Raw genomic sequence first — 27,837 nt, forward strand, 5'->3', positions numbered from 1 at the left:
GCACTTGTAAAAAGCCCGTTCTTGTGTTCTGACACTTTAGAGTTTGCATTTTGGACACTTCCTGCTGTGGCAGCTGAGGGTCCGGGGAGCCCTTGGCATGCTGAATCCAGATGTGTCTGGGATTAGTTTCCCAAATGATGCAGCAGTTGCTTCCCAATCCCCTGTCCCTCTGTCACCACAGGGATCTCTTGATGCAGCAGGGGCTGCTGTCCTCCACAGCAGTCAGTCTCAGAGAATGGGACCCTCCTCCACGTGGTGCTTCTGGGGACTTGGCTGCAGGGTGCGCTGGCAGTCTGGAAAGGTGCTGCTTGTGGCACTTGGGAGAAGGAAGCACTGGCTGGGGACTGCCCAGGGCCAAGCACATGCAGGACAGCTCTGCACAGGTGCCCAGGCCGTGTCGGCCGTGCTCCTGCGCCCCTGGTCCCTGGGTAGGGATAGGCACAGGTGGGGCGTGAGAGACACTCTAACGTGTCCCTGTGTTTTGTTTTTGCTCCAGCTCTGGAAACCAGGCCCTGGTTTTGAGAAGCCGCCTGCGACTGCCTGAGATGGTGCAGCACCCGGCCTTCGCCGTGGTCTTCCAGCTGGAGTATGTGTTCAGCAGCCCCGTGGTGGCGGACGGCAACGTGAGCATCGCCCTCTGTGCTCAGGCCTCATTGGGTGACGAGGACACAGTGTTTCCCCCTCAGAGCTGGTTGTGAGCAGCAGTAGGGCAGCAAGTGTGGCTCATGTCTCGAGAGCCTCTTCCTGTGCCAGCCACCTGTCCCTGGCAGGAGCAGGTTCTGTTGGGGACAGTGGTGCCCAGTTCAGTATGCTTCATGTGTCGAGATAGCATTGATCACAATCACAGAAGTGACGATCATTTTGAAAGACGAGGCCATTTGGTGTACTTTTCATAGGATCTTAAGCATAGTACAGCTTGAATCTGCGCAGGTGATAAAGTTCTTACAGTCAAACTTGAGTGTATCTGCATCACAACCAGGAGTCGGAGTTCACAGGTGCAGGTGAGGAACTGTGTGCACAGACATCTCTTCAGCGCTGGTGTAGATTTAGTTTTCTGTTTGAGAAAGCCATTTTAGCAAGTCACTGGGCCCGCCCACCGTGGCTTTCACATGTCGCTGTCCAGCTTTCCTTGAAGAGGCCTGGCGATAGTGCTGGCTGGGCCTCGTGGTCCGGCGGTGGTGCACAGCGTTCTTTTGTTGCCGACCTCCTCTAGCAGTGCGCTGACCTGCACGTCCCCCACCCCAGCCTGTGATTCAGGGCCCCATCAGGGGGAAATTCCAGCCCGCCAGGCATTGGAGCCAATCTGAGGTCCCAGCTGCTTTGATGAACCTGTCGTTCCCAGTTCTGTTTTATTAATTATCAGCAATCTCAGCTACATTTCAGCCGTGTGCAGATACCCTGGCATGGGTGGGCCTCTCCGGTGGGCCTGGCTCCTCGAGGGCTGGGGCTTCAGGGCTGAAAAGCCAGCTGGAAGACCGGGTCGTAGGGTGCACCCTGGGCTCTGTGGGTGACTTGGGTGCTGCTGCCCAGGGGGGGAGTGGTGCGGGCCAGCAGGATAGCAATGTGGGCCTGTCACCCTGGTGGGGCTCCCTGTTGCTCTGCACTCTCCCCGGGGCAGTCTGTATGCTGAACTGAGGCGTCTCGTGCAACGCCTGGTCTAGTGCTCAACCAGTGGCACGTGGCGCCAGCTCTGCTGCTGCCCGCAGGGCTCTCGGGGTGGTCGTAGCTCATCCCTTCTTTTCAGCATCCGTCTGTGTGAGGGTGGGAACACGATTGGCTGCTAGCCAGGTGGCTTGCTCTGCAGGTTTGGCCATGGCCCTGGGGGGGGCGGGCACGTCCTGCTGCAGTCCACTCCTGCTTCTCTGAGTTCTTTAGGGAGCGCTGCCTCCAGCTGGGATGAGGCCTTTTCAAATATTTATGCATCCAGGCTGCAGATTCCCATGTTTCCTTCTTCCTTTTCTTCTCTCTCTCTCTCTCTCTCTCTCTCTCTCTCTCTCTGTGTCTCTCTCTCAGCAGTGCTGGGGTTGAACCCTCATATATGCTAGGCAAGTGCTCTACCACTGACCTATACCCCAGGCCCCTTTTCTTTGCTTTTTTAAGTCTATAAAATGGACAATTCAAGCACCAGCAAAAGCAGGGTGGGTGGTAAATGGATGGTGGTCATGATCAGGTCCTTGCTGGGCCTCCCAGGCTGAGTCACTCTGAGGCAGATCTGGGCACAGTGTCATTTCATTGGTGAAGATTTTGCCAATATGTTTTTATAAGGGTTTTTTATTATGGGAAATGTTAAACAGGTAGAGAGAAGCATTAGATGACGCCAGGTCCCGTCACTGGGCTGGGGTTTGTCCGCCGATGGTGGCCAGTCTCGTCTCGGCCCTTTCTCCAGCTTGCTGTAGCCCTATGGCATCTCATCCGTAGATGGCCCACTGGGTGTCTCCAAAGGGGGTGGGTCTCTGCAGTGAGGTGCAAGTGGCCACACTCAAAGGGAAGTGAGTTTCTCAGTGCCATCAGATGTCCAGCCATCCTAGGTGGACGTTTCCAGGTCCTCTACTTCCCTGGGAGCGGAGGGGCCGCATGCTTTCCTCTGGACTGGTCCTGAGCAGCATCTGTCTGCACAGGCCGACCCTTCCCAGGGACAGTGCTGCCTCCTCACCAGTTGCCTTTCCTCTTTCTAACCTTGGAGAACAAGTGCGCAGACTCCTGCGATGCTTCAGTTTACCAGGTGCTGCAGCCACAAACCCCAAGGCCCTTCATGGATGCCTCATCTTTAAATGGTACATCTGGGCAGGTGGCCTTCTGGCCAGGAGAACAGTGGGTGGAAATTGAGTCCAGTTCATGCCCAGTCACCTGAATCTGAGTGACTTGTTTGGGCCCTGAATATTTTGTTATCACTAAAAAGAAACTAGCTGCACCGGGCCCCGGCTCCGTCCCCAGGACAGCAAGACCATGACGACCACAGACTAGCTCCAGCACCCGGCGTCGCACTAGCTGCCCGGCGGTTGCGGCCTGTGTTTAGCCACAGCAGCAGGGGCCTCTTCATTGTGGTTTGTCTTGGGTCAGCTGTGGATGGTTGGAGAAGCAGCCCCCCATGCAGCCACATCCTTGCCAGGGTGGCTGGAACCCGTGTGCCTCCTCGGGTGGAGGCCCAGCCCTGCAAGGTGGACTCCAGAGTGTGCGACTGGCCGCAGTGCCACCTCCTTCCAGCATGGTTGTGGAGGGCTGTACCTTTGTCCTAGGACCACTGCTCCCCAGGCAGCAGCCCTGCCCCATCACTAGGCCGTGAAGATCTCGCTAGTCTACCTATGTGTTGGTTCATGCTCTTTGAGCAGAACGGATTGGCTCTTGAGTTTGGGGCTCACCACATGCAGGTGCCTGGGGGTGCCCGGGCAGCGCCAGCGTGGCCCTTGGGCACTCCGTGTTAGGGCTCAGGTGTGAAGGGCTCATTCTGAAATCATTGAATCTGAATTTCTTCAAACTGAAAAATACACCTGTTATAGGATTTCTTGAGACCTTCAAAAATCATCCTACCCCATCCCTGTAGTGCATGTCCCGGTGAGGTCACCACGCAACGATGCCTTATGCAGGGGTGGTGCTCAGCATGGGGGATGCCTTCTGTGGAGGGGATCCTTCTGTAGAGGTGATCCCTATTGGGAGGTGATCCTTGGGTGATCCTTATGTACAGGTGATTCCTGTGTGGAGGGGATCCCTATGTACAGGTGGTCCTTATGTGGGGGTGATTTTAATGTATAGGTGATCCCCATGTGGAGGGGATCCCTGTGTGGAGGTGAGCCTTATGTGGGGGTGACCCCTCAGGGGAGGTGATGCCTGACCTTATGTAGGGGCAGTGTCTCTGGGAAGTGGTGGTTGTATCTCAGTCACTGAGCTTGAGGCTTGGCTTCCAGACCCCGCAGGGCCGCTGGGGCCTCTGGGCTGCCGAGTGGGAGCAGCTGGACCTGGTATTGCCACGGAGAACCTGTGCCGAATCTTCTCAGGCTTCTCTGACGGTTTTGAGGACGACAGTGACTTATCTTTTAAACACGTTTTTGTCGTGTTACAGCATGATGCAATGTTGAAGCGTGGTGTTCGGGCCATTTGGAAGGTTTTATTTTTTTGTCGCTGTTCCCTCTTGGGTTCAGTTTGAGTCTGGGGTCCCTGGGGCCCTGGGGCTCTGCCTCTGGCCCTCCCTGTGATGCCAGGCTGGCACCTGCCTCTGTCACGGGTGTGGCCGAGCTCCCTGGCCACCAACTGCTCCCTGTCTCTGCTTCTTCTCTGAGAGCAGAGCGTGGTGGCCTGCTGCACTCGGTGAGCCCTGCCATGCTGCTTTCTGGTGTGGGCTCTTGACTTCCTCTGGAGGCGAGGTGTGCAGTGGGGGACGGCCCTCGCCCTCGGAGGCTGGGCTGGTTTTCACCTTGGGAGCTGAAGGTCTCTGGCCTGTGGTGATCCAGGCCCTAGTGGTCTCAGGAGCCACCTGGTGCCGTCCCCTGGCCCCTGCCGGCTCTGCCCGCTCCAGCCAGGCTGCTCCTCAGAGAGTCAGGAGAGGACGGTCAGGCGGAGTGTCCTGGGAGTGTGAGTGCAGATGCAGCAGGCGAGTGAGCTGACTGTTAGGGTCACTAGCAATGGGCAGCCGGCTTGGTCCTGCCTAGGCAGCAGGCGGGAATCTGCTGCTCTCGAACTCGGCAAGTCAAGGCGGGGTCTGGCCTCAGGAGCCTCGAGGGCTCAGGGGATGAGCTTTTGCTCTTACAGTGACATGGCCGTCCCAGAGCGTGGAGCTGGGTGGCCTTGGCGAGTTTGGGTGGGTGTGCGCCCTGCAGGCCTGACCATTCCGTTGTTTCCTGACGTCCCCTCCCACTCCCCTCAGCGGTTGCTGGATTGGCATCTGTCCACATTTTGTCAGCTTCTGGTGGTGCTGTGACAAATTGCCACAGACCTGGTGGAGCTGCTGTCTCAGTCTTGGGGGCAGAAGCTGGGTCACTGGGATGGAGTCAAGGTGTCGCAGGGCTGTGCCTCCTGCCCAGCTTGGCGAGGATCCATCTGGCTCCTCCGGCTTCTGGTGGTCGCTGGCCTCCCTCAGCTGTGGCCACATTGGTGCAGGAAGGACCTGAAGGACAGTCTTCAGGGGGCTCCTGAAGGACTCCCCGCTTCATCTCTGCCTTGCCTCCCCCTCTACCTCGGTTCTCTGTGCTTCTCTTGGGAGGACAGTTGTGATGTCCAGGTCTCCAGATGACCTGGGATAATGTCTCCTTCTCAAGGGCCTGGTCACACGTGAAATGACTTTTTTCCTTAGAAGTTGCAATTTATCCGTCCCAGGGACAAGACCCTCACATCTTTAAGGGCTGTTGTGGAGCCCGTGACAGCCATAGATTGGTCTTGCCCATTGGTGACTCATCTACACAGCCTATTGTGGCAGGTGGTGTCTGGCCTCTTCCCTGGCAGGTAGATGGACCCTCACCTGTGAGGGTGAGGTGCTGCTGTGTTGTAGGTGGTACTTCCTGCCCTTCCTGGGAGTCCCTGGAGATGTGTCTGTTTCCCTGGGTGGGCTCTGGGGAGCCTGCGAGCGTCCCACTGCCCACCTTCCTGCCGTCGTGGTTTGCTCTGTGGGAAGTGGTGCTTCCCTACAGCTGTGATTCACATCCCCCAGAGACCGGGCTTTGGTTCTTGTTGGTGTGCTTGTAGCCGATGGTCACCTTCCTCCGTACGGTCCCACCGTCCACACCTCTGTGTGGGCTGCTCTCTCCTACCATGGAGCAGGGAGGTGGCGACTTCCGTGCACTTTGGGTGCACACCCTTCATCAGAGGCATGTTCGTGAGTCTTTGCAGTCTGTGGCCTTATTGTTTTCTTAACATTGTGCTTGTTTAAAATGGCTTAGGAAGACTTTATTTCTTTAAAGATCTTTTATTTGGAAATAATGTCAAACTTACAGGTATTTGCAAAACCACGGAGGGCTTTGGTTCGTCCTCGAAGCTCCTGTCCCTGTAGTGTGACTTTCTGTGTTCGCTCCTGTGCTCTGGCCCTCCTCCTGCAGGTGGTGTGCACGTGTGTGCGTGTGTGTACATACATGCTTTTCCTGACCCACGCGAGGGTACGCTGTGGACGCTGTGGCCCTGACCCCGGGAGCCCAGCGAGTGCACCTGGAGGCTGGGGTCTGGCCTTTGGATGCTGTGCTGTTGTCACCGTGGCTCGTTGAACACCAGCTGGTGCTTTGGTCCAGCTGGTTGTTGGTCAGCCCTTGACAGCCCTCTCCTCCAGGAGTGGCTAGGGTCACGGACTGTGTCCAGCATCCTTATCTCTTGGCCTCCTTTAATCTGGGGCAGTTCTTCCATTTTCTTGCCTTTATGATGCATTTTTAATGTGCAGTCTTCTTTCTTGTGAAACTTCCAGAAAATGGTTCTATTTTGCCTCTACTGCTTCCCCACAGTGGAGTCACCTACAGCTTCCTGGGAGAGTACGGAGTGAGGTCATCCGTCTCAGGGCCATGCCTGGAGGCTCACGCTGTCCACCTGCTGTCCATCTGAGGTCCCACAGGGCCTTGTTGCTTTTTCTCTTAGTGAGTGGTCTTGGTGTCCTCTGGGACCAAGATGCCTGCCTTCATGTGGGTGTCCCCCGGGGTCTTCCCTGATGCCTGGTGCAGACAGAGCACCTCCTACATGCCTGAGCACATGGGCCTCTTCCAGCAGGGCCTCCCTGGCCCTGCTGATGGACCAACGCCTGTCCACTGGGTGCTGTGGGTGTGGACGTTCTGTGCCTGGGTATCCTGGTGCTCAGGTTGTCCCAGGCTTGGCCGGATGGAGTCCCTCAGGCTGGCCTGTGTCTGTGTGGCCGCCTCTGTGAGTTGGACACTTTCGGGCATCTTCCCTGTTCCAGCCCTGGCCCTGGCTTTCCTGTGAGGAGCCGTGGTTTCCATGCTCTATTTCAAAAGAACCTGATTTTTATAAGTTTTAAGTTTACAGAACAATGTGAGGATAGTGTGGAGAGTCCCCACGTGCCCCACACCCAGCTTCCCTGCTGTCAGTGTTATCGCATGGGACATTTGCCGTGACTCACCGACCAGTACGGGTACCTTGTTACCTGCTGCCCTTTTCTGGGATCTCCAGGACGTCCCCTGCAGCTAACTGTCACATCTCCTTGAGCTACAGGAGACAGAGTTTCTTAGACCTTCCTTGTCTTTGATGAGCCCTGGTTCTATTTATTTGTTTTTATTTTGATTTTTATGGTATTGGGGATTGAACCCAGGGGCGCTTAACCACGGAGCCACATCCCCAGGCTTTTTGGTATTTTATTTTGAGACAGGGTCTTTGCTTAGGGCCTGGCTAAGTTGCTGAGGCTGTCTTTGAACTTGGGATCCTCCTGCTTTGGCCTCCTGCGTCACTGGGATTATAGTTGTAGGCGTGTGCCACTGTGCCTGGCTCTGTGGTTCTTTTTAAAGGGGAATGTGTGAGAGATCTTGATTTGATGCCGGTTCCATGGACAGAGCTAGGAAATTTGACACGTGAACTCAGACACTTCCTCACATCGTAGGCGTGTGAGTGAGCAGGTCATGCATATGCTGAAGCACACGCACTCTTACACACTTCCCCACACACACTCACAGGTACTTGCTGGCCTTTGTCTTGCTGCTCCCAGCGCTGTCTGCACCTGCCCTTTGCCTGGTCCTGGAGCACCAGAGTGGAGGATTTGTGCAGCCATTCCCTGTCCCGAGACCATGTGTGTGGCCCGTGGTGTGTCCCCACGTCTCTGGGTTTGTCCCAAGTGTGGGGAAGTTGCTGAGTTGCACTGGGCCTTCTGTTGTTTGCTTTCAGTTTTAGTTATTTCCCCTTCCCTTCCTCATTGATGGGGTTCTGCCTTTCGAGTGTCCAGAGCACTGATGTGTTCAGAATTCTCCAAAAGGCACCGTGGGCAAGCATCTCACTCTTTTGAGTCTTTTCCACCCCATGGCTCCAGCTCTCGGGGGCAGCCAACTTGGTGTTTCCTGGCTCATCTTTCTTGGGCTGCCTTTTGTGGATGTAACTGGAGGCTTGTGTTTTCTCAGGCTCCCTAGCGTGCAAGGGCCAGCAGGCTGCCTGTGTGCGTCTGTGTTGCTGTGGTGCACTCCTGGGAGTGGCAGTGGGCTTCTGGATCCTTGTTCGGCTGCATAGTACTCTGTCCTGTGTCCAGGCTGCTGTGCCCTGGGCCCAGGTGCTGCATCTGGGTGTTCAGGTGGGCCCACCATGTGCAGCTGTGTAAGGAGGGGGAGCACTTTTGCATCGAGAGAGGTGCATCTTGGGGGCTGAAAAGAGCCCGCTGGGCTCAGGAGATGCACGTTTTGCTGCACATTGTCGAGATGCCCTCTGTAGGGCTGGGTCCTGCTCAGTTCCCATGGGTGATGCCCTGGTCAGGGTGCTCCACAGCATGGTCAGCGCTGCAGCATGGTTCTGAGTTCTGCTGAGAGGTGGAACCACAGTTGGTGTCTCTCCAATGATGAGTGACCTGGACGTGTTTCCACATGGTTGTGAGTGGCCTGTTCATGCTCCTGGCTGTTTTATATAGAGTGTCTCCTGGTCTCTGCATTAGGGGTATCTGTTCTTTACCTGTGATAAAGTGTTTTCTTCCAGTTTTGTTGACCTTCCCTACTTCTTGCCATGTAAACATCATTTTTTTTTTATGTGTGGTACTGGGGATGGAACCCAGGGCCTTGCGCACGTGTTAGGTGGGTGCTCTGCCACTGAGCGACACACCGGCCCTAAGACATTGTCCACATCAGCTTTCGGTCTTGCAGCCCTCCTTATTCCCAGGTGGAGGACCCTCGCACCCCTTGCTCCCCAGGTGCAGCTGGCTTGGGCGCCCCCCCCCCCCCCCTTCCAGTGGCACCACTGGCTCCCCACACTCGGGATGGTCCTCGTCACACGCTCAGCTGTGTGTCGTCGTCCCTCTTGGGTCCTGTCTATTTCCAGGTGCCATGGGCTCTAGTTTGGAGGCTGCTGTATCCTCAGGCCTGGCCGAGTGAGTGTGGCCACGCGGCTCTGCCTATCCCTCGCTCTCTGGTGATTCTCACATATTCCTTTCTCCAGAGGAGCTTTTGCAGCAGGGGCGTGACGCTGCTGACCTTCTGCTGGGGCTCTAGTGAATTTGCAGAGGAACTTAGAGAGGGTTTGCATTTGAGGATGTTGGGCTGTCTCGGCCAAGAACGCACCTCTTTGGTGCTTTCACGTCTGTTCTGGTGCCTTCTGAAGAGCTTCTTCTGGTTTTGAAAGTGGATGGCATGCTTCACGCCACAGTGAGTCCCTGTGCAGCGGCAGGGAGTGGGCGTTCCTTTCCCTCTGCCCTCTGACCCGCCGCCGTGTTGGCATTGTCCTCGTGGGTGGTCATCAGTGTTTTAAAACCGGACCAGCACTGTGCAGAACTCTCACTGCGCGGCGCCTGCTTTCTGGATTAAGTTTGACTTTTGAGGTTATTAAGGGTGCACATGCAGTTGTGAGCAATGAAGCAGAGCAGGCCTGTGTCCTTGTCACCCAGCGCTAACACTGACCTTGATGAGCGTATATTCTGGTCTCAGGTCCTGCTGGTCAGCGTGGTCCTTCTTGGCTGGTGTCCTCTGCGTCCTCCCCAGGAACTCTGCCTGTCGCAGGACATTCTTCTGCCCTGCCTCCGCCAGGCCCTCTGCCCGTGTGGGCCTCTCCTCTGCTGCCCTGGCTGGGTGCAGGGGTGGGGGCTGTGCACAGCTCTGCTTGCTCAGCTGACCTCCTTCCCAGCTGGTGACCCTAAGAGAGAGGGCCACTTCCCCTAAGGTCTTTGGAGGTAGCTCACTGAGAATCCCTTTTCTGGAGTAGTCACTGGCACAGAGGATGGAGTTCTGTGGTTGCCCTACTGTGTGGCCCAGGAGGCAGTGCTGCTCCAAGCCAGGCTCCAGAGGGTGCAGTGCCCACAGGAGTGGACGTCAGGCCTCACACCTGAGCCCAGTAGCCAGGGATTTGTAGGACCTAGTGGGGGTGGGGCGGGAGGGAGCAGGACCAGGCAGAGCGCACTCTGCAGGGCAAGCAGAGACAGGCCTTGTGGTGTCCCTTTGTGGCCTCTGGCTGACTCTGTCCCTCTGGGTCAGAGGCTGTAGGCTCGTTCACCTCCCAGGCTGCGTCCCCTACTCAGTGCCAGTGTTGCTTCTGTCAGTCATTGTGGGTGTGACAGTGTGTTGCAAAGAGGCCACGTTTTGCGAACCCTTTGGCATGAAGAGCCGCCCCAGGGTGCAGGGCTTTCTTTCCTTGTGCACGTTCATAACTAAAAAGGCTGCCGTGCCCTGCTGAGAGAACTGGAACTGTTGCCTGTTAAGTGATGGCTGTGCCTTCACACAACTCCCAAGTACCGTGCCACACAGGGGACCAAATGACATCAGCTCTGGGCTGTCGGGTCTCCTTTTCTACGGAGGATGGCGTGAAGGACCTTAGCCAGAAGCAGCTGCCACGTTTACGCACCTCTGACTTGGATGCGGTTTCCCCTTGACCTGCTGGTGCCTGTCCCATGGCCTCTGCTGGAGGACCCTGCAGGAAAGCAGAGGCACCACCTCTCTCCCTCTGCACACTTCATCTGGGCGGGTTTCGCCTCAGTGGCCAGGCTCCCGGTGTCCCTTTTGGAGAATGCTAGAGAACAAGTTGCCTGAGGAGGTGCTGGGACTCGGCCTCTGTCTGCGAGCTGGGTCCTCAAGCCCTTCGTGCTCCTGCAGGCCCAGCATCCTGCCGTGCTGGGCACTGGGCTCCACCTCCTGCCTCTGCTCCTGGTTTGTGTCCCTGGGTGGGTCTCAGCCATCCTCCGGGTGCGGTTGGTAGCTTTGGGTTACGTGGGCTCGTGGGTGCAGAGGGCGGTGCTGATGGTCAGCCTGGACGCCTGTCCTCTTCCACCAAGACCAGGAGCCAGTGTTAGCCGGGGTCTGCCGCAGCCTGTCTGCTCCTGGTCTGTGTTAGGAGCCTGTACATGGCTCTCTCCTCTTTGTTTTGTCCCCCTTCTGTGGTCTGTGATGCTGGGAACACAGAGACACTTCTGCCCGGCAGTTTTTCTTTTTAACCTGTGTTCAGCCAGGCGCCCTGTGTGCTCAGCTCGTCAAGGTTCTGTCCCCCCTGCCTCTGGAAGTGGCCTCAGCAGCTGTGAGTTGAGAGCTGGGTGGGCAGGCCCTCCCCCTTTGCCCAGGCAGGATGCCATCTCCCATCTGCTGTGCATTCTCTGTGTGCCCAGCAGGATGGTGCCCAGACTCAGGGGTAGGGTGACCTGGGCAGCCCTTGCTGGAAATCTAAAGGAAATAAAGCCCATGAAGTGGCATGAAGTTCTAGCCTGTCACCATAGGGGACCATGAGTACCACTGATGGCTGGTGTAGAACCACAGAGTTTATTCTCACAGTTCTGGAGGCTGCAGACTTAAAAGCAGTCCCCTGGGCCAGAATTGAGGTGCCGCAAGTCACTTCCTCCAGAGCTCTGGGCCGGGGCTTCCTGACTCTTGCAGGTTGGTGCTTGGCCTGTCACCGTGCTACCGTCTCCTCGCTGTCAGCATGTGGCTCTCTTCCCCACATGCCTCCCTCTGGCTCCTGATCAAGCCTCTCTGCCCTGCTCTTACTGGGACACTTGCCATTGGGTTTAGGGCCAACCTTGGTACTCAGGGATGATCTCATCTTGTGATGATTAACTGCATCTGCAGAGACCCTTGTTCCAAGTAAAGTCACAGGCACAGATTCTGGGGATTAGGGAGGACACAGATCTTTTTGGGAACTACTACTCAGCCCACCACAGGGACTACCAAAGGCCAGTGTCTGTGTTCTGTCTGTGTCTTTGTTGGTATTTCTGCTCCATTGGCAAGACCTGGCTCATAACACAGTGTATGCCTTTGCATAGATTCAAATCTAAGTTGGGCAGGACAAGAAATGATTTAATCATCTGTGGGCTGTGTTGCTCAGGCTGGGCTGAGGCCCTGGGCTCAAATGACCCTTCTTCCTCAGCCTCCTGTGTGTCACATGCCTGGCTAGCTGACCTAATCCTGACCCCAGAACTCACTGAGAAGAGGAGCCTGTTGAGTACCTGCTGCTGGATGGACCTGGGGCCAGTGGGCGGCAGGGAGACTCCCACCTGCAGTGCCGCTGTGGGCCACCTCAGGCTAATCCTTGCAGGTGCATTGGCTAATCCAGCCCAGGTGTCCCCTCGAGGTCCTAGAGAGTGACAGTAGCCATCTCTTTTTGTTAAACCTATTTAAGATAAAAATGAAGAAAAATGGGTTCTTACATAGCTGATAGATACTGCACGTGCAGAGATTTGTGTCAGTTGAAAACAAAGAAAAACAAAACAACCCCAAGAAAACCATGAAATTGTAAAATCAGACCTGGGAATCGCCTGTTTTAGGAAGGGAAATGGAAGGAGTTGCGTGGACGGCATGGAAACCTGGTGTGTTCATTTTCATCCTGACATAAACTTCCGTTTTTCAGGTGACCGTTTACAAGAGCAGTTTGGACATCATTGAACCCTGAGAGTGTTGTAGTGACCAGGTTTCCTAATAAGTTTACAGTGATTTTGTTTTTAAAAGGCGGTCGATTGACACTAGCTTTGTTGACACCCTGTGGTTGCTCGGGACCCTTTGGTGATCTGCTACTCCACCAGAGGGGCAGACAGATGCTGTTTGTACTTGACAGAGGTTGAGAGTGGCAAGGTCATATGCACTGGCTTCTTGGTTTTCCGACTCTCTGTGATTCCACGATGTGGGTTTTAACTCCTTCTATCGCCAGGGACTAAAGTCCCCCTCTCCACATTATAGCGGCATGCATGTGACCGTGTTCTGCCTGGCAATCTAAAATGTGCGTCTGGTGAAGGATCAGCCTGGGTCTTGCTGGAGTGGACAGTTCAAGGGCCGGCTGTGTGGGATGAAAGAGTAATAAAACAAGATGCTGGTTCTGGATTTTTTTCCTATCATGGATGTAAAGGATTGTTTTAGCTTTTTTGTTGCTGTGACTAAGAGGACCCGGCCAGAACAACTGTTGAGGAGGAGAAGTTTATTTAAGGGCTCACGGTTTTAGTGGTCTCAGTCCATACACAGCCAGTTCTATTCTATCATGGTGGAAGAGTGTGGCAGAGGGAAGCAGCTCACATGATCAGGAAGCAGACAGACTCCGCTCTCCAGATACAAAATATATACCCCATAGTCCCGTCCCCAAGGAACCATTTTCTCTAGCCACACCCCACCTGCCTCCAGTTAACCACTCAGTTCATCACATCGGGGGTGAATTCACTGATGAGGTCAAGGATGTAGCCCAGTTATTTCTTCTCTAAACTTTCTTGCATTGTCTCACCTGTGAATTTCTGGGGGACACACCATATCCAAACCATAGCAAGGACTTAATAGGACGGGATGTCATTTGGCAAGGGACAGTTAGAAGAGACTGCTTGGTCTCCTTGTCTGTGTTCACACTGGCTGGTTCATGAGCCGGGCAGTGGTTTAACCCATACAGGCCTCTGTCTATGCCAGGAATCCAGCCACAGGACTTTTGGTGTGAGTGTGGGATCGCCGTTGGCCCCAGTGCAGTGAGTGCATCTGCTTACCTAGTGGCCGATGCTTTACTCACCCCAGCTTCCCTTCCTCACCGAGAGGGGCAGCCCTGTCCCAGGCTGCCCCATGTGTGGCCCTGCCTTGGCTGGGTTCCTGCACTGGCAGTGGTTAAGCTCACCTGGGGACACCCCAGAGCTCTGGGCCAGGGCATCTGGATATGCTCCATCTACCAAGGGAGCCTGCCGAATCCCCAGTCAGAGCCTCAGTTGCTGGTGCACTCCAAGGCTCATTGCTGGGGCTGTGCCATGTCCCAGCACCCAGTGAAGACCTGGAGCTCAGCTGTATTCTTATTTTTTAAAAAAATAAATGCATAAAAGTGGGAACTTCAAAGCATTTTGCTGAACCAAGCCCTGAAACCATCTTTGTGAAGGTGACTTTCTATAAATGTGGTTGCTAACCCTGGAGTTTCCTCAGGGTCCTCATTTCTTTCATCTGACAAAGGACAGAAAAAGTAAAAGAAGCCTCAGTTCCTAAAATTGGACCTGACTGATTTCCCAGTTTCGTGTCAAGTCACATCTGTGAAATGTGCCATTTTAAGCCAAAGCTTTGCTGAAGAACCTGTGTGCCGATGGTGGTGACTGGAGCACGCACGTGCGTCCTGGAGTGTTTTTGAGAGTTTTTTAAATCTCTAACACCAAGTGCTATTTTTGTTTGTTGGATTTGAAGAGAGTCTGGAGAAGTATCGAGTGTTCACAAACCTGCAGGCGGGTGCTCATGGGATCTTCAAGAGGGAAGTCGGTGTTGCCTCGAGTCAAAGGAGGAGGCTGGCTGGGGGCGGGTCCTGCTCGGGTGGCGGGCCCCTGGGCGGGCTGGCACTGTGGGTGCTGCATCCGCCTGTGTCAGTCCCTCCTGTGTAGAATGGCGTGGGTGGGCCCGTTGCGTGCTGCACACAGCTTGGAGTGACCCTGCGTGGCAGCACCTGGGGCTGACCCGCCAGGCTCTGCTAACCCTGCCGTGGGCCCTTTTCCCTTCCAGGCAGCTGTGGCCTCTTCCTTGTCCAGCTTGGCGTGCATGCGTGCGGTCCGCTGGGCTGTATGGAGTCCAGTGCTGGATGTCCGTGCCGGAAGTGTGACTTTGCCTCTGCAGGGCGGGGTCCTGCACAACCCCTTGCACTGCCTGGTCTATCAGGTGCCCTCAGCCAGCAGGAGCTCCGAAGAGGTAAGCCACTAGGTCGTTCGTACGTGTGATTCTTCTCCATTGAGCTTCTAGCAAGTTCTCTCACTTTTAAAACCAGAAGTTGGCAAATAACGTTGCAGATGTTTCAGGAACAGTATGTTTTCACATTATAGATATACCCTTAGAAAGACAGAGAGCCAGGGGCCATGGCACCTGTGATCCCAGGAGCTCGGGAGGCTGCGGCAGGAGGATGGCGAGTTCAGAGCCAGCCTCACAACTCAGTGAGGCTCTGTCTCTAAATAAAATGTAAAACAGGGCTGGGGTGTGGCTCGGTGGTGCCCCTGGGTTCCCCCCACAAGAGAAGACAAAGATGATTGTGAGCCAGAGTCGGGTGTGTACTCAGTGTGGCCAGCTGGGGCTTTCCTGGCGTCCCACTCCTGTGTCTACCTGTGCTCACTGTGCCTCGTGCTGCACTTCTGCGTCTTCCTGATGCCTCTGGCGCTGGTCAGGTCAGACCCGTAGGGACCGAGGGACACCCACTCTGGCCTGTTGCTTCATTCAGTGGACTTGTGTTGAGCACCTGTGGAGACACCAAGAAAAATGTCCCTGACCTCATGGGATTTATAGCTCAGTGGGGTGGCCGGTGTTCGTCAGGAAAAACACGGAGACTGTGAGTGTTCCAGGGTGTCTGGGCGAGTGGGTTGTGGGCGGTGTTACTGGGGTCCCTTCACTGTTGTTTATTATGAAACAAAATGTCATCATGATGATATGTCCTTCCTTCAGTAACTCCTGTTTTTCCCCTTTAAAAAGGACATGTATGTTCTTTTTAAAAGAATATTTATGTCTCCAGAACCTGCCACCTTCAGTTCTTAGCGGGACTTATGCTACTTACCTTTGTTTTCTTAATTACGTGGTTCTGTTGCTGCTGTTCCCAGTGTGTCTGTTTTAGACATTATATGTCAACGTCCAGTCCTGATGGATGGGGACACTAGCTATTGGACACACTCCTGTTCCTCTTTCTTAAAAAATATCTTTATTTATTTATTTTTATATGGTGCTGAGGATCGAACTCAGGGCGTCGCGTGCTAGGTGAGCGCTCTACCGCTGAGCCACAACCCCAGCCCCCACTCCTGTTCCTCTTAAGAAACACCGCTCGGCCTTGGATTCACATCCGTCTCAGGAAGTGTGCAGCACAGCCCAGCATGGCTGGTTGGAGAGCCAGAGCGGCTGGGAACTGGAAATCACTAGGACAGCACGGAGTGGGGAGCTCGGGGAGCAACTGCAAAGTTGCTGGCCTCTAGCTGCATGTGGTGGTTTGACCCTATGCAGCCTGGGGTAGTTTGAGAGCTGACTTGTGGGGTGGACTGCCATCCAGCCCAGCATTGTCCACTGGTAGGAGCACATGCAGATCCGACGGGTGTGGTGCAGGCTTAGGGACTTCGGGAGCGGTGCTGATGTGGGAACTGTGGTCTGCAGGAGGCTGGTCACAAACTGTGGCCTGAATGTGCTGGGTTTGCTTCTGCCAAGCAAAAATCGCAAGAGTCTTTTTTTATGGGATGTGGACCAACGTCCCAAAGAAATGGGACACTGATGGTGTAAGCTTTTAAATGTCCATGGGACAATCTAAAGTTAATTGGCACACAGGGAGCCTGGAAAAGCTCCACTTGGGGAACAAGACATTAATAGACATGGTCATGGAGATGACACAGATGTTGGAGTCATCAGACAGACTTTAAAAGAGCCACTGCTACTGAGTGGAGCTTACCCAGAAATGGAATCTCTTTATTTGAAAGTCAATAGAGGTAGTTCACTATAGTACCAACAGTCTAAAGAAGGAAAACCGTGTGATCATTGCAATTGATGCAGAAGAAGCACTGGACAGGACTCAGTGCCTGTTTGTCACGAATGCTCAAGCAGCTGGCAGGGGCAGGAGGCGTCCTTGTGGTGGTGAGAGTCGGGAGCGAGGGACGGACACCCACTCGTGCCTTGAACTCCTGCCCAGCCCTGCACAGGAAGTTCCAGCCAGCGCAGGTGTCAAGGAAGAAGGCGTTCAGTTCACCAGCGGGGAGGAGACAGCTTCCTGTTTGTGGACAGCGTGTTTGTCCGTGTCCCAGATCCCAAGGGGAGTGGAACAGATCTTCCAGAGTGGCCCCCGAGAGCACGTTGTGCGCATGGAAAGTCGTCCTGGTTCTTGTGGACCCGAGCAAGGGGCAGTGGAAAGCAAAGTGTGAAAAGGCCGTTTCTGGAGCCCTCCTCTCCACAAAGTAAACGCAGCAGAAGGTGCTCGCAGCCTCGTGTGCTGAAGACCCAGGACTCGTGCCTTTTGCAGATGCCATTAGTCTCGTTTTGGTTCCACCTGGGTGAAGTCTGAGGAGACTTGCATACCAGGGAGACTCCATGCCCAAACCAGCCTGCAGGGGGGTGAGCGCAGTCGGAGTGCCAGCAGGCTCTTTTTTTGTACATACAGACAAGCTGATTCTGAAACTTATACAAAAAGACGAATTGGAAGAGTCAAACAGTTTTGAAGATGGGCAATGCAGTGGGAGGCAGCCGTGCTGCTGGATTTTAAGACTCCCCGGAAATCAGAGCTGGCGGGGTGGAGCGGCCGGGCCGCATTCCCTGTAGCCCCCCTCGGCTTCCCATGGAGACCTGGCAGCCCCAGCATGGCTCCTCACGCTTTGCCTCCGCCCAGCGCAGGGGTGGCGCCTGTCGGGCCCGTGCGCAGCTTGCAGAGCCTCACCGTGCTGAGTGGGACAGCCCGTCTCGGAAGGGCTGCCGGGTGGTTTTGTTCCCACGAATTTCTCAAGACAGCTGAGCTTGGCTGCTGGAGAAGTTGGTGGGGTGGCCAGGGCGAGGCGGGTCCCGTGACCACCACGCAGCAGCCGCAGCCCCCCCACGAGGTAGAGTGGTCTGGATCCCAGTTGTGCCGCTGGCCGCGTGAACCTGTGCAGGGGTTAAATCCCTAGAGGTAAAAAGTATAAAGCCATTTGTACACATTGTAGAAAAATAAAAATATGGTGGTTTATGAAGTATATTTTTTAATACCTTTATTTGTTTATATGTGGTGCTGAGGATCGAACCCAGGGCCTCTCATGTACTAGGCGAGCGCTCTACAACTGAGTCACAACCCCAGCCCATTTATTAAGTATTTTAAACTAACTGCTACTTGGATAAATGCCATTCTGTGATGAGGTCTTCTAGGATTTCAGTGTCACCACTGGTGGTTTTGTGCTCTGAAAATTACCTTACATAGGCGAAGCATGCGTGGCTTTAGCTAACTTTGGTCTTACTGGGGCTTTCTTTTGGGGTGGTGTGCTGTCCCTGGGGGTCATTCCAACAGGAGTGCTGACCAAGGGGCTGCACCTCTCTCCACCCTAGGTGAAGCAGGTGGAGTCAGGGACAGTCCAGTTCCAGTTCTCACTGAACCGGGAAGAGCCTCTAGGCACACCCATGGAGCATGCCAACGGCCCCAAGGCAGCGCGGCGGTCCTGCAAGAGGCCTCCCTCGTCCCCTTCAGGTGAGCAAGTGTGGAGAGCTGAGTCTTGAAGCCCCAGCGTCCTTCCCTCAGTTCCCAAGCAGGTCCTTAGTCCCACATAGCCGTGGTCAGTTTATAGGATAATTGTTAGAGATGGCTTTAATCTGGGTCAGTTGGTTTTTGCTTGAGACGATGGTGGAGCCAGGACCGTGTGATGAAGTGTGGTCTGTGTGACACCTTCCCCTGGCTGTCCTGCAGGCTTGGGGCCACCAGCTCTGTTTTGCACTGTTAGTGCAGCTGTCCTTCTGCTTCTGGAAACACTGTCTGGGACTTGGGAATCGGTGCTGTCAGGACGTGCGTAACGAGGGGAGTCACGGCGGGGTGTGAGCAGCAAGGGCCCCGTGGAGGTCAAGCCTTGTCGCGGGTGGAGGAGTAGTGAGGGCGTCAGCTCAGCCTTGGTTGGCTCAGCTTCTGCTTGGCAGGGACCCTGTGCTTGGGCCTCTTATTTGAAATAAGCTCTGCTGAGAATTGTCCTTGGTGAAGCGCAGTGGCGTTGAGAGCGAGTCCTTGACTCTGACCCTATGGCCTTCTTTTACTTAACAAGGACAGTTGTGGGTGCACTAGGCCTGCCCTGACCATCCAGCACAATCTCCCCACCTCGGTCTGCTGATCAGCAGCCTTACTTCCCTAGACCGTGCTACAGGACACACTGGTAGGCGTGGGTGTTAAGACGTGGACGTCCTGGCCATGGGGAGCACTTAACTCTGCCCACCAAAAGGAGGACAGATGGAATAGCCAATAAATGGTGCGGCATGATTAGCTGTCCATGTGGGAAACAAAATTCAATCCAAACTTCATACAGTACAAAAATAAATTCCAGATGGAATAAAAAACAGAACTTTAGAAATTTCAGAAAAAGTTAGAATTAGAAGATTAGAATTAAAAGAATTAAAAATTAAAATTAGAAGAAAGATTGTAAGAAGCTTTTCTCTATGTCAGGTGTGGTGGCATATGCCTGTCATTCCAGTGGCTTGGGAGGCTGGGGCAGGAGAATCGTGAGTTCAAAGCCAGCCTCAGCAGCTCAGCAAGACTCTGTCTCTAAATAAAATGTAAAAAAGGGCTGGGGATGTGCCTCAGTGGTTAAGCACCCCTGGGTACAATCCCTGGCACCAAAAAAAAAAAAAAAAAATTCCTCTAAATCAATAAGATACAGATAAACAAAAAGAAAATAGAAGACATGAGGAGGAAATTCTTGGAGAAGAAATCAGGGTGACTGATAAACGTATGGAAGATGCTCAGTTTTACTAGAGATTGGAGAATGCAAGGTAAAACAAGAAATCGTTTCTCCTCTTGTGGAAAGTCCAGCTGTCTAATAGCGTGAGGTCAGCAGGGATGTGGTTTAGGAGGGGCTCTCACCACCCAGGGGGATGAGGCGCGCAGGCTGCTTCCTGGAGCGGCTTCGTGAAGTTGAGCTGACACCCACGATACCTTCCCAGGTGTCTGTTAGAACAGAGAGTTCATGTGGGACGGAGCGGGGTCAAGGAGGCTTGTGACACTTTTTGATAGTCAGGAATTCAAAAAAACTGCCTGCTTCGCAGCTGGGGAGTAGCAGGCCATGGCCTCTGCACTCCAGGTAGGTGAAGGGAGCTCTTCTTGCACCGCAGGTAAACCTGTAGCACATTGTGCTGGATGCAAACAGCAGGTCCTGGAAGGAGAGGCCAGGCCGTCAGGCATGCCACTCGCCTCCTGCTTGATGCTCCACTCTGTCCTCAGTCCTCAGCTGTAACCTCAGGGGTTAATGGTAAAAATATGAAGAACGAAGCTTGAGGACTCTTAGGACAGAATTGGGAATGCTTTAGTGACTTCCAGGGTGGGAAGGCTTCCACCAGCCACAGAGAGGATCGAAATGTGACAGCATCAAGATAGGAAAACCCTTTCCTACGGAAAAGACTCCACAAAGAAAGTGAGAAGGCAGATCTCCGCTCGGAAGACATTGCAAAGCATCCACCACTGAGTTAGTCCGAGACTCAGCCCTGGAGGTGCTTCTCTAAGCCAGGCCTGGGTGAGCAGCAGGGAGCAGAAGTGGGCCCAGAGCACGGGCAACGGGGTCGGGCCTGGCAGGGGCAGGGGCTGTCCTTAATATCACCATGCCCTTGCTGTTGCCAGCCTTCTGGTTGGCACCATCAGTGGGCACTGACCACCTGCATAGACCCCTTTTGACCAAGGGTTTGCTGAAACAGAGACTGAGTCTTGCTGGAAGCCAGGCAGTCAGCAGGACACCTCTCCAAGGAGCTTCCCCTCACCTGGTCGGTTCTCCCTGGCTGCCGCCCTCCCTCTCCCCGTCCACTCAGCAAGTGCACTCGGTCTGTGAGCTCAGGTGCTCTGAGAGGCTGTGTGCAAACCATCCAGCCACCACGTGTATTAGGTGGTGCAGGGATTATGGTCAAGGGGGTGCATGGTGGGGTCAGGGAGTACATGGAGGCGTTGCACCTTCTGCTGAGTCTTGCCGTGAACTTAAAACTGCTCAAAAAATAAAGTCTATTAGAAAAACAAAGGATGAGGAAGGATGGAGGGGTAGAGAGTGACTGGTCTGTCATCCTTAATTCGATTAACGTGTGTTCAGGATTTCTGCTTCTAGAACTGAGGCTCACCCGTGGCCAAGGCCAGCGGCTTGTTTTCTGTAGAGGCCATCTAGTAACTACTTTAGGCTTCGCAGGCCAGGCGGTCTCTCCTCAGCTGCTGGACTCTGCTGGTGCGCCCCAAAGCCATCGGATGACAGAAGAGGCGTGGGTGTTAAGACGTGGCATGGCTGTGTTCCAGCAGAACTTCATTTACTCTCCCGGTTTGACCTGGGCCTGCAGATGCGAGTCTTAGCTTTCCCTTCCTCTTTCTTCATCAGGAGGCAGCTTCCCATCTTTTCCTGCTTTAAAGTAGTTCCCACCACAGAAGGCAGACCTGCTGCTGGGAGGTCGGGGAGACGCCTCTGCCCCCCGGAACCTGATGCCTTTTGAAGGGTTTTTTTTTTTTTTTTTTAAATTTGTTTTTTAGTTGTAGTTGGGCACAATACCTTTGTTTTATTTACTTGTTTTAATGTGGTGCTGAGGATCGAACCCAGGGCCTTGCATGTGGTGGGCGAGTGCTCTACCGCTGAGCCACAACCCCAGCCCTTGCAGGGTTTTTGATGACCATTTACATTTCTTCTTAAGAGTATTGATCTGTTTTGGTTTCCTCCTGTCTGGAGCTGACTTTCAGAACACACATCCTTTGGAGCAATGGCTGACCTCACCTGGTATAGAGCTGCTGGGATAAAGTTGCCCTCAGTTCTAGAATTCTGACTTGAGTCTGTGATGAGACTCCTTCCTGGTGTCCTCCTGACACTGGGCTCTTCCCAGACGTCATTAGTTTCTTAAAGAACTAGCACTCGGTTTTACTGATTGGTTCCTTTAAGTTTCTGTTTTTATCCTTATTTCTAATCAATTCAGTTTTAATTTTATGTGCCTCTATATTAATTCCATCCTTTCAGTTTCTTCAAGTTTTTTTTTTTTTTTTTTTTTAAAGAGAGAGTGAGAGAGATAGAGGTAGAGAGAGAGAGAATTTTTTAATATTTATTTTTTAGTATTTGGCGGACACAACATCTTTGTTTGTATGTGGTGCTGAGGATCGAACCCGGGCCGCACGCATGCCAGGCGAGCGCGCTACCGCTTGAGCCACATCCCAGCCCCTCTTCAAGTTTTTAGAAAATTGAAAGCTTAATTATTTCTCATCCTTCCCATCCACTTTTTTTGTGTGTGTGCTGAGGATTGAACCCAGGGCCTTGTGCAGGTGAGGCAAGCACTCTACCAATTGAGCGATTTCCCTATCCCCCCCATCTATCATGTTTAATAGTAAAAGTTCTATAGTTTTAAGTTTTCTTTCCAAGTATAGTTTGGGCCCCATTTTATAGTTTTGTTTTTTGTTTTTTGCTATTTTTTTTTGGTGCAGGGGTTGGAGCTCAGGGCCTCATTCATGGTAAGCATGTGCTGTACCACTGAGCTGCATGCCAGCCCTGTTTGCTTTCAGAATTTGAGAGTGTTTTAAATATTCCCACATTAAAAAATATATGTATCTATTAAACCCTTCTTGCCTTTTCTTATGGAAACTTCTGGTCTTTGAAGCTCAGCTCGAGGGTCTTGTCTGTGACAGAGCTTTTTCTCTAGCATCCCATGGCCTTTGGAGATACCGCTGTTTATTTTTTATAATAGCATGTTGTCTGCTATTTTTGGACTATGTTAGTCAGGTTTGCTTGGTAACAAATAATCCCCAAATCTGGGGTTTAAAACGAAAGGCTTTATCTTTTACTATGTGCTGGTTGCAGTTGGAGGTGGCTCTGCTTGTCATGGACCTACATGGAAGTTGCCATCTTGAGTATTGCTGTTCACCAGCCAGACAGAAAGGGAGGCCTTGAAAGGACCTTGTTCCATCAGCGAGGATTGTGGCCCAGAAGTGACACTTGCTCTCCTCCCACCTTGTTGGCTGCACGTAGCCATGTGCCCACCCAGGCTCAGGGGACTGGGAAGCCTCTCTCATGCACAGAGGAGATGAGAGGCAAGTGTCTGTGCAGCCTAGACTGCCGTGGAGCATCTCCCCGTGGGCTGTCTTGTTACTTTGCATTACCCAGTAGAGTCCTGGCCACAGTGCGGCATGGAGAGAGGTGTCTGGTCAGAACTCCTGTGTGTGCTAGGGTAGTTTAACTCAGAAGGAACAGGAGAGGCGATCTTGGCCATCCCTTGACAGGAAGCTCAGAGGCAGAGCTGATGTCAGGCACGGCTGGGTCCTCATAGTCACGTGCTGTCCCCGAGACGATGCTGCCGTCCTGTCCTCCTCCGGCCCTTCAGCTCTCCTTCCTTAGACGTGGCTTCCTTCTCCGTGGTGACCCCGGAGCTCCAGGGCTCTCCCTGGGCTTAGGGGTTCCAGCAGAGCACTTGTTTTGTCCAGTTGTTCCCGTAGAGTCCTGAGACAGAGCCCCTCATTCTGCAGTGTCACCTGCCTGCACGCTGTAATGACCAATGGAGACCTGGCTGGGGACAGAAGGTCCTGTGTCACATGTCGCTTGTGGTGTGGAGGTTGGGCCTGTCCCGTATTGTGTGGTCAAGGGCTGGAGGGTGATTCCCCAAAGGAAAGCCATCAGGAGAGAGCATGGGTTTGGGCAGAGTAAAGCTGGCAGGGGCTGGTGGCCCTGTGGAAGATGGGCCGAGCCCCAGGTCCCCATCCTGGGCCCTTCCCGACATTGCTGCACTGCAAAGTTGTCAATGAGTAGGCACTCGAGTCCTGCCTGTCTTCCCACAGGAGAGGCGTCCTTGGCCATCCCTTGACAGGAAGCTCAGAGGCAGAGCTGATGTCAGGCACGGCTGGGTCCTCACACTCACGTGCTGTCCCTGAGACCATAAAGCTGCCGTTCTGTCCTTCCCACAGGGAGCAGCGGCCTGTCCTCCAGCAGCCCTCTAGACCTGGGCGGGGAGTGGCCTCAGGGCTCAAGCAGTGCTGTGGGGCAGGGGAGGGGCCTCAGGGTGGCCCCCACAGAGTGGCCCCCACAGAGTGGCCCCCACAGAGTGGCTTGCAGTTCATCCCCATGCTGGTGGCCAGAGGGGCGAGTTATTCTCCTGGGCACACGGGGCAGCAGTGAGACTGCCTGAGATGCAGAGCCACTGGGTGCACACCTGTAGGTCCTTACCTAGAGATTTATCTTCACGTCCTCTGCAGAGAGGTGTCCGCTTTGGTTACTGGAAGGGTCAGAAATGGAGCCGCTGTGCAGATGAACCATAGTAGCATGATGTGTGCTTCAGCTGCTGTGGGACTTGCTGATCCACACGGATGGAACCTGATTTCATTTGGCTTATTTAATTTGGATTTATTGCTGCCTTCGTGTTGTGTTAATATGATCGCCTCCAGCTCAGGTTCCAGGCATTTGAAGACATTGCCTCCCAAGACCCATCTAAGAGGCTCAAACAGCCACGAGTGCTTAACTGATGATGGAAACTTTCCTGCTTCAATATTTTACCAACTTGTACGGCTCCTCTGGAAGTCTTAACGATATGTGGCCGTCACTTTAAGTGAGGTGCTTTGGCTTTCCGTTATGAATAATCCTTTTTATTTTTCCTATAAAATTGCCAGGGAGCAGAGGTCTATTCATCACCTACAGGGAGAGAGTGTGCACAGAGCCACTAGAGGGCACTCTGTCGTTATGTTTTATAAACTTTAGAATTTCCTTGACCCATATTTTGCTTTTGAATGTTCCAGGGGTACCAGAATTTTGGATCATTTGCTTTAACGCTTTGAAAAGAGCCCTGTAGCAGGAGCTGTCAGACATGTGCAGCTGTCGTGTTTCCTGGAACATGTGGAATTGCCCTTGTGCCCCAGCCTGCCTGCCGTGCTGTTCCTGGTGGAATGTCCTCTCCGACAGCCAGCACTGGCTGACCCTGGTTCAGGGGAATCCAGTCAGTCACACAGTGGCAGGAGAGAGTTACAGCCACCCTTGGTCACTGTGGGCGTGTGCGTGCAGGTTGCTAAAGAACAGCCAGGGTGTGGTTCAGGGCGGGTGTGGCTTTGGTGAGGGCCGTGATGTTTTTGACACTGACCCCGAAGGTGGCCCGGGTGCAGGGCTCTGGCAGGCTGTGGAACATCCCCTGTCCATCTGGGTCTAGTCCACCAAGATGGGGCACGCTGTGCCCTGGCTCCCTGTGGTCTGTGTGCGCTCAGCATGGAGACCCACGCCACTGCCATGTCTCCCTTTATCTCTTCTTGGATTTTCCCCATTTCCCATTCCTGTGATCAGAGTCTGAGGAAGAACGACTTTTTATCTAGAAGTAGGGGCAAAGCCCTTTAGTTGGGGTACTGCTAAAGAGGGATTCATCCTTATTTTTTTTTAAATATTTATTTTTTAGTTTTAGGTGGACACAATATTTTTATTTTCTTTTATGGGGTGCTGAGGATCGAACCCAGTGCCTCACGCATGCCAGGTGAGCACACTATCACTTGAGCCACATCCCGAGCGCCCATCCTTATTTTTACAGTCTGGTGGCTGGAAACTGCTCTTGGGCATCTTTCTCTAGATCCCAGAGATGCGTCTGGGACAGTGGTGCCTCCCCCACACCCTGCTGTGTGGCCACAGGCTCCTCTGCTGCCCACGTGGCCTTTCCTTGGCAGGGGCTGCTGCGAGCTGCTAGGCAGCAGCCTCCTGGGGTTGCCCCTTCCCACTCCTCCTTCAGGGTCTTGCTCTCCCCTGGGGTAACTGGCCCTTTAGTCACCTGAGGGAACTGGGCAGTTGTTCTGCAAACTGAATGTTCTCCTGCATCAGGTCCCTGGCCCCCCTGCTGCGGTCTCTTTCCCTCAGCTGCAGGCGTCTCAGGAAGGCAGCTTGGATTTGTGGGTTAAGAGTCCAGTGAGGCCTCCTACCCAATGAGGCCCTCGGGAAGATGCCCAGGGGACCATACCCACGTCTCCAGAAAGGGCGCCTCGCCGCCACGCGTTTCCTGCTGTGTCGAGGGGCTCTGTGCCCCCAGCCTGGGACGCCAGAGGCTGCCCCCCGTCCTCTTAGCTGTTGGTCTTTATGTCTTGCTGTGGCCGTGCAACGCAGGCAGGTGATCAGTGAGCGTAGGAGGTAGAGGTGGGAAAGCACTCTCCTTCCTTTGCCTTATTTCTGTTTTAACTTTTTTTTTGTGTGTGTGTTAATTTGCATACCAAGAAGGGTCCAGCTAGAGAGGACAAATGGTCACTCAGTAGCTCCCTAGTTCAGGAGACAGAAACCAAGCCCCTCTCCCCTGGTGTCCCCCTCCTGTGGTTAACCTGGGAATGCGGGGGTTGCGGGGGCTCACCTTGTGCGCCAGTCCTGGTCCCTGTGTGCTGCTAGTGGAGCCACCTGCTGGAGGAGCAGAGCCCTGCACCAGCTTGCTTCCTGTGGGATGGTGGTGAGCGGGGCTGATGGGCATGGCTGGAGAGACCTCTGGCTGTGCTTCTAATGTGGCTGTTCTGAGCAACAGAGTTCTTTACTGTTCTCTGTTCAACATGCGTCATCAGGACCTCCTCTGTTGAGGACAGGCCAGGGTACAGGGGCTCAGGTACCTTGGGAGTTCTTGCCGCCTGGAATTTGAGTATGGTGTCATGGTGTAGCCTTTGCCATTCTGTTCATCCACAGTGCTGTCGGAGAACACCAACAAGGAGCACTCCTTTCTGGAGCAGAAGACAGAGGCTGCATTAAGCCTGGGTCTTTGAGTGACTCGGTGGGACATGTGTCCGCCTGGCTTGGAGTCGTCTGGCCTCCTGAGGTCTGCGTTGAGTCAAGTGTGGGTGTCTGAGCTTTGCAGACTAACCCGACATAACTGGAGTGGACTGTCGAGATTCGTTGACAGCGGTTTGTGGCGTGTGGAGACTGATTGGAGAGTAATGGAGTGTCAGGGAAAATTAGTGTTCAGATGGGAGGCAGGACCTGCTGCCGGGGGGCCCGGGGTCTCCCTTGTCTCCAGCAGTTAACAGGGGCTGCTCCGGCCAGTGGTCTATTACAGTGTCATGAACCACTGATTTAGTCCCTCTTGCCCCTTCTTGGTGCTGGTGGCCTCCAGCTGCTCAGTGTGACTGTGGAAAAGTGCGTCTCTGGGTCCCTGTGCTCCTCTTCATGTCCAGCTCACTTACCTGAACGGAGTCTGTGCTGGACCAGACACTGACTCTGGCCCTGGGGTTGGAGCCCGGCCTCCACTGCACTCTTTGGGGAGAAGCTGCTGCTAATTGGTGTCATTGGTTTAGCCGGTGTGTCTCTCGGCTCTGCTAGTGACCACTGAACTGACGTCCTACAGGTACTGTATGAAGACACGCTGATGCACAGGTGCAGGGAGAGCCCCTGGCAGGCCACGCAGCTTCAGTGGGCTCACGGCAGCCTGCCACACGGTTCCTCCCTCTCTTTCTTTAATGTAGATGGGGTCACACCCTCTGAGTGGTCAGCCTCTCGCTCTTTTCACTTTAAACCTGTCCTGCTGTCCTCACATGTTGGACTGCCCAGCTGACCTCCTCTGTCCTGCATGGCCATGTGCCAGCTTTTATTTAGGCACCTGTTTTCAGGGGCTCTTGGTGCACTTGCAAGGTGTTGCTCTTCTTGCTCTGTCTTGGGTGTTTCTGCACGTGTCCCTGGGCACACGTGTCCCTGGGCACAGGCAGGCACCTGCTCGTGTGTCCTTGTGCACACACATGTTGCCTTGGGTCCTGTTTGCTTTCCCAGCATACACTGGTGTGCTGGGGGAGTTGGGCTTCTCCGCCAGGCCTGCCGTCTAGCAGGAGGTCTGGGGGGCACTGCCTGAGCACTCGGTGTTCTCTGGGCAGGAAGCAGTAGCTTAACCAATGGCCACTTTGTCAGTGTTAAGATGAAAAGATTTGAAAACGAGTTATTCTGTGGTCTTGGTGTATTCCTCTCAGCCCATTTTTCCTGGGGGGTGTGGATTTGACCCTCTAGCCTGGGGCTTGCAGCAGGTGTCTTTTCCAAAGACTGCCGGACCCTCTTTTAGGCTGTTTTGCTCTCTTGGAAGGTACAATTGCATAATAAGTCACAATATAAAGAACCACCTGAACACCCATAGCGCATCGTGCCTGAATCTGAGACTGGGGGAGGGCACAGGACGCTCGGCGAGCTTCGGTGGAACAGCCTCTCAATACTCAGGTTTTCCTCGCCTGCAGGATGCT

General features: G+C 53.9%; 1 protein-coding gene across 11 annotated transcripts in view; it reads left to right on the plus strand.

Moving 5' to 3' along the window:
• Nphp4 (nephrocystin 4) overlaps positions 1-27,837 on the plus strand; it is a 99,849-nt gene that overhangs the window by 30,111 nt on the left and 41,901 nt on the right. For all 11 annotated transcript variants that reach the window (XR_009224940.1, XR_009224941.1, XR_009224942.1 and 8 more), the window contains 3 exons: positions 497-623; positions 14,520-14,702; positions 18,039-18,177. Coding sequence is in view for 8 of the 11 variants with exons in the window: in XM_058572743.1 (XP_058428726.1) it covers positions 497-623; positions 14,520-14,702; positions 18,039-18,177 (449 nt within the window). In the remaining 3 variants the exon portion in view is untranslated. The remainder of the gene's footprint in view (positions 1-496; positions 624-14,519; positions 14,703-18,038; positions 18,178-27,837) is intronic.

The sequence above is a fragment of the Marmota monax genome, unplaced genomic scaffold, assembly GCF_021218885.2.
Source record: "Marmota monax isolate L192 unplaced genomic scaffold, Marmota_monax_Labrador192_F-V1.1 WCK01_AAM20220418_F8-fsc00080, whole genome shotgun sequence".
NCBI classification, from domain to species: Eukaryota; Metazoa; Chordata; class Mammalia; order Rodentia; family Sciuridae; genus Marmota; species Marmota monax.